The sequence below is a fragment of the Orbicella franksi genome, chromosome 2 (assembly GCF_964199315.1).
Source record: "Orbicella franksi chromosome 2, jaOrbFran1.1, whole genome shotgun sequence".
Taxonomy (NCBI): domain Eukaryota; kingdom Metazoa; phylum Cnidaria; class Anthozoa; order Scleractinia; family Merulinidae; genus Orbicella; species Orbicella franksi.
The window spans coordinates 2,111,876-2,118,503 of record NC_138146.1 but is presented as its reverse complement, the minus strand read 5'-3'; the positions used below and the strand labels follow the sequence as shown (position 1 = coordinate 2,118,503).

Here is a 6,628-nt window from a genome sequence, read left to right as displayed (position 1 = left end):
AAGCGCAAAACAGGGGGACCCCAGCACACCTGGAGGCGTACAAGAACTGCAGAGTTGGAGGAGAGATGGCTCACGTGGCGGGAGTGAAAGTTACTGCGCAAATTATGGCCAGGTAGCAGGCACTAGTGAACGACCTATGTTCCATCAGGAACGAAAAGGATTGAGTGAGTTACTAGCTGTGTCAAATTAAGCGCCTTTTGGCCATATGTTCGTGTTAAGCAATTGCTATCTTGTCAGAGCTGATTTACTCCGCCTAAGTCCAGGTATTTTTAGTTTACTTTCAAATTTTATCTGTGGGTGTTTTAGTGAAGAGCGATAACCTTGAGATAATGCCAGTTTATTCTGTGTGATTGGTTCAGGTACAGACCGTTAAATATGAATGTTCTACCAGCCTCCTTTGTATGTTTGTGTGCAATCCTTGTCGAGTCTTAATCGGCGAATAGAGCCCTCCAGGGTGTCTTACGCACAAATTTCGGGGCTGCTAGTCGGAACTTTTGAATTAAAAACCTGAAGAAGGAGACCAATATGATCGTGGCTTGTGCTTTATTTGACCTCTAAACTGAATCAAACGGAAATGAAAGCGCTTTTTTAACCATTTCATCGAGATCAACCCAGAAAGGCAATTAGACGGCTTAAAATAGCGGCGTTTCGTCATGAACACCCTAAACAAGACCAAAGTCACTAATTTACACCCCTGTAGAGACGAAGAACAACCCGGACATTTTCAAGTATCACTGGAAGTTTATTCTTTAAGATCACGTTGCTGCGCAGTTTTTATGTCATAATCCAGCTAAATAGCTCTTTATCTAAAATAAGGTCTGGCCCAGATACCACTCGAGAAAGCTAACGCGTATCTGTACCAATTGCAAACGTGGGATTTTGTGTAGATCGCAGGGGCGCAGATCGAGGAAGTGAACAAATTCATGTACCCCGGGAACATTGTAGGTAAGAAGGAAGGTAGTAATGAGCGTATCCAGGCACGCCTTGGAAAGGAGAGGCAGGCATTCGGGATTTTGAGACCAATGTGGAGGTTTACTAACAATCAAGACCAGTTTGAGAGTCTTTGGATGAAATGTGAAGGCCTTGCTCAGGTATGGTTCTGAAACTTTCGGGCTTATCAAGGGGTTGAAGCAGAGGTAGCCCGTGTTCATCAACAAGAGCCTGGGCGATATCCTGTGAATTTCTTGGCCTGGACGAATACGTAATGCTGAGCTTTGCAGAAGCAGGGTAACGACTGATAGAGCAGGCGATAAGACAAAGAGCTCGGGATTCGATTGTCCACACGCTTAGAACACCAGACAGATATATAGCCTAGAGGTTCATAAAGGGAACCCACAGGAGAAGCGCAAGAAAAGGAGACCCCTGCGCAATTACAGGCGCACGAGAATGGCAGAGTTGCGGCTTCGTGGCGCAACTTGAAACGTACTGCGCAAAATTGGAACGAGGAGAATTAATTGAGTTACTGGCTGCGTCACCTTAAACACCTCTGTGGCCACATGTTGGCGTTGATTAACTGTCGAAAGATTTTGACTTCACTTTCAAATTTATCTGTTGGTGTCTTAGTGAAGAGCGATAAGCTTATGATTTTGCCAGTTTACCCTATCGCGATAAGCAGAATGTGATTGGTTCAGGAACAGTCCGTTAAAGATGAATTTACCACAAACTTCTTTAACTCAGTTCCTTTGTGCGCAATCCTTGAAGGGTCTTAATCGGCGAATATAGCCCTTCAGTGGACTTCCGTGTAAAAATTTTGAAGCTGTTGGTCGGAAAATTTGAGTAAAACCCGTGTAAAAGGAGAATAATCTGAGAGTGGCTCACGCTTTATTAACTGGATTAAACGGATATGACAGCGCTTTTTATCATTTCTCGGAAAGCAACGGCTAGAGACAATCTGAATGGCGTTTCACCCTAAACGAGACCGATACCCCTAATTTCAACCCCTATAGAGACTACGAGCATCTCGGACCTTTTCACGTGAGGGTGCTCCCTTTCCCTCACCCTGGGGAAAATAGCCAAGTATCACTGGAATTTATTTCTTTAGGATCATGTTGCGCCGCAGTTTTTATGTCATAATCGAGCTAAATAGCTCTTTATCTAAAATAAGGTCTGGCCCAGCTAGCATATGTGAAAAATACCGCAACCCAACAGGACTATACTTACCGGACATTTTAATCAATTAAGTTCAATAATTACTGCTTTTGTTCTCCTCCGAGGAAGAATTGACACAAAATGGCGGATTACGCTCCAAGACGTTGCACATAAGGCTACAGAATACTCTAGGTGTGTTTGAGATCAAGTGCTAATTAATAACACAATTAAAACGACGCTCCATACTGGATGAATCCAGACTCCTTGTATGATCAGCTCAACACAGTCTTTCTTCTGTTAAATACCTAATTTATGAGCTCGAGATGTCTTCGAGGTTACTCTTGATGAGGATAACCTCTAATTTAAAGATTTTGCTGAATTTGTAGTTCTTGAGTGCAATTTTCAGAGTCGATTTTTGTAAAACGTGAGCGAGAGCAGATATTACCATAGCTCTGAAATGTATCTTCTACATGTAGATACTACTTGTCACAAAGAGTAAGTCCATCTTTTACTGAAGCCTAAAAAGAGTTCTGTTCTTAAAGGTGTTGTCGCGTATTTTATATTTACTGGTGGTGTCAATTTATCGCATTAGCGGCTGTTTGATCAGTTGTTCTCTTGTCTCTTGTCGGAATGTTGGGTAATCCTAGGCCAAGATTTGCGATTTGTCTTTAACTTTCATTTCAGTGCGTTTTAGTGAATAATTGTGGCCTCTAAACGTACGCCAGTTGATTCCATTGGCATGAGAAGAATGTGGTCCACCCAGGTACAAACCGTTAAGATTTGAATGGTGGCAACTTTTGTACCACCAGGCTCCTTTGTAAGTTTGTGCACAGCTTTGAGCCGATCGGTCGTCATTGTCGTTGTCATTCGTAGAAAACTGCATGAAACTAAAAGAAAATTACAGATTGCAAACGTAAAAAGCATTACATGTGTAACAACACACCAACCAGGTCATGAAAACACAACATAGATAGTCTGACATACCGATTGCAAGGAGAATAAACACGACACAACTGCGAGCTAAGCTTAATTTAAAAAAGGTTGACAAAGGTGCTGTTAATTATCATTGAAAACGCAAACGACAATAACTATAATGCACCAATCAGTGCAGTGAATGAGCCTTAATCCAACGATAAAACTAAATTCATATGTTACAGGTCAAGTGTTCAGAAGGATCCCATGCTGTTTTTCTGACTTTGTTGCCCTCGTCAACGAGTCACCTGCCCTGTCTATCCTTACGTCATTGAGTTACTTAAGTGCCAGTCCTACACTCAAATACACGCAAGTTGTAGTTTTAACCAGTTTATGTAACACCAACCTATTACCAGCCCTGTTCCAACACTACTGTTTTAAAAATGCAAGACGTAAAATACCTAAATGCTTTCTTACTTATGAAATGCCATCGAGTTACCAGCAGTGCCACTGTATCCTCCAATCAAAAGCTGGTACTTATCTGCCTCGTCTGCCACCTTAAAAGTCGTGTATTCAGCGTATCTGATGTTTCCTTCAAAGTCTTCCAAGTCAGCTCGCATGGTGACATCAACAATGGCAGTCAAACGGTGAAGATTGTCATTTCCAAGCCAGAACTCTCCGTTCAGATCTCCAAACCCGTTTTTGTAGGATTCCCAACCAAGATAAAAGTCAACAGAACCGTCCAAACGTCTCTGAAAAACTGTCCAACCTCCACCGTCCGTGGTCATGTCACACAACACTTGTATTGGTTTGCCGCCATCTGGATTGATGGTGTACACACCACTGGATGTGAAACCATCTTGAAGGAGTTGGGAGCAGCTTTTTGGAATTGGCCCTGAAAGATAACAGAAAAAGACGAAATATGGAATGTTGGTATAGAAAGTGTTTTCAATTTTGAGCCTTTTGTTTCGTTGTGTGTTTGTAAAACTAGTGGAATTTAACAAGCTGAGGACAAATTGAATCAGTTTCTCCTTTTTAAAATGATAACCATGCGAATACGTGAACGAAAATATTATATGCTGAATGCAAAGCTAGGCTTTCACGTCTCTGAAATACTGTCCATCCTCCACCTTCCGTGGTCATATCACAAAACACTCTAATTGGTTTGCCACCATCTGGATTGATCGTGTACACGCCACAGGATGTGAAGCCATCTTGAAGGAGTTGGGCGCTGCTTTTTGCCTCTTTGAGTTGTTAAAAGGAAGGAGAAGTTTTTATTACTTTATTTAAAACATTAATAGTCTTCAATAAGAGCTGTAAAACAATTTATGATTGATCGCATTTCCTAGGCTCTAACCGTTAGCCAGCGCTGTTATCTATCATAGTCTTCATTTTCGATGGTTTCTTTGTGCCATGCTTAGAAAGTCATACGTAGATTGTGTCTGTCGATCGAGTTGTGCTTTGATGGTCGCGAAAGTTTGGACAGCAGTAGAAAAATGTGGAAAGATCTGGATGCACATGTAAAAGCATGACTGACGAGTTAAGCATTATATTCCTTACACAAGTTGCAAGGAGACTCTTAAACGCAAAGTCAGTAATATGATTGCTGTTACTCCCTCTCACTGAACTGAAAAAGAAAAACTGTCTAACGTTATTCAGATTTTTTTGGCAGTTTCAGTTATTCTTCAGCAATACTTGTTGTAAATTAACTGAACTGGCATTTTCACTTTTTAGTATCAAAACATATGTATTGAGAACGACATATAAATGTGTTAGTGCAATTAATCCTTTGGAAAAATTTAAATAGTAGTATTTGTTACCGTGTGTGCAGTTAAGAATCTACACCACGAGTGCTATCTCAGTTAAATAACCTCTCCCCTATCCTTCAAGCGAATACGTACTTATTACATAGTGTTGTGTTTAACATGTATGTGTTCTTTTTTGTTGTGCTTTACTGCTTTTATTATGTTAAGTGTTAAGTTTATGTTAAGTTATGTTATGTTTGCCATAGTAATGAAATTGTGTATTGTTTGTATTCTGTCTTTGGGATACATACCGCAAGGTCTTCCAACATAACCATCTTGACATTTGCACTGGGCACCGTTGTCTTGATAGTTGGGCATGCAGACTTCTTTCTCCCCACAAGGAGAACTTTCCATCTCACAGATGCTCTAAAAATAATTAACCATCATTCTGCTATCAATCTAAAGTTGAGTTTGCGTGTGCCATTTGACAAGAAAAAGAATTATTTTTGCGAGTTGATTGTACATTATTATTTATTTATTACAAAGTTTCTTTTTAAGTCCAGAAACTATAAGAAAATATGAAAGAAGCAAGTGAAAGATATGTAAGTTAAAAAGATCAAAATAACCAATTTTATCCCGAATCAATCTACACATCATGTTACCTTTACTCCTCGGTAGAGAAATTCATGGTCCTCTGTAAAATTCTTCAATTCAACAAATCGATCAGAGTTACTTAGCTGACAGCTGAATCTCTTTTTATTTTCGTTGGGTCCAAAGTTATACGACAGACAGCCATTCTCTTTCACACATTGCAGCTGGCAAGAAACCTCCGAATCTACTTCCATTTCTCGAATGACGCTTCCATTGAGTCTTCTTCCTTTTATTTCTTTAGCAAAATTAACGGCTTGGAGGTCTGGCGTAAATATTCTTGTTACTGCGTTTGTAGAAGTAATCATCAGAGAAGCTAAAAACCACTGATACATGATTTTCCCGTCCTTTGATCTTGCTTTGATAGTGAATCATCCAAGCCTTTGGTCTCTAGTGGTACACAACTAGTCTGTGTCTAGCATCAATTATTAATTATACTTATTGACTGAGGCGTTCTCATACAAAAGATGAAGTAATATGAATCAGATGTTATGACAATTTCACTTTGTTTAGTTTCTGTGCTTTGTGTGCAGATTATTAACTTTTAATTTAAACTCTTCGATTCGCAATCAGTGTGGGATCGCAACCTTTTTATGAAATCTCAAATTTAAAACATTGTCGTGTCCGGCAGATCTTTCATACATTTGTACAACACGTGACCAATGGTATCGCTATATAACCTTGTTAAAAATTCCAGCTGATGTTAACCCAACGGTTGGACATTGGGTGGATCCCACTGGGGTAACGCAAAACACGTGGACCCCAACACACCTGGAGGCGCACAAGAACTGCAGAATTGGAGGAGAGATAGCTCACGTGGCGGGAGTGAAAGTTACTACGCAAAATATGGTCAGGTGGCAGGCACTAGTTGACGACCTATGTTCCACCAGGAACGAAAAGGATTGAGTGAGTTACTGGCTGAGTCAACCTAAGCACCTTTTGGCCAGATGTTCGCGTTAAATAATTGTTATCTTGTCAGACCTGATTTACTCCTTCATGAGTCCAGGTATTTTTAGTTTACTTTCAAATTTTATCTGTGGGTGTTTTATTCAAGAGCGATAACCTCAAAGTGCCACTGTGATCAGATTCTCGATATCCATGTTTTCTAGTGAGAAAATTGCACGATTCAGCTGTATAACAGCCAAAGTTTTTGTTATTCGTTATGCGAATTCCTGTACTACTTGTGTTTATATGTATTTCAACCCGTGTGGTATTTTTGAGAAAAGGACATCATT

General features: G+C 40.1%; 1 protein-coding gene across 1 annotated transcript; it reads right to left on the bottom strand.

The window, feature by feature from the left end:
* Window positions 1-2,413: 2,413 nt before the first annotated feature.
* LOC145467585 (microfibril-associated glycoprotein 4-like) lies at window positions 2,414-6,027 on the bottom strand. The gene is made up of 4 exons (XM_081451156.1): window positions 5,408-6,027; window positions 5,057-5,171; window positions 3,478-3,895; window positions 2,414-2,975 (listed from the first exon to the last, which is right to left on the bottom strand). Exons 1-4 carry the CDS (start codon window positions 5,726-5,728, stop codon window positions 2,732-2,734), a joined length of 1,098 nt encoding a protein of 365 aa, XP_081307282.1. The 5' UTR covers window positions 5,729-6,027; the 3' UTR covers window positions 2,414-2,731.
* Between the last annotated feature and the right edge of the window lie 601 nt (window positions 6,028-6,628).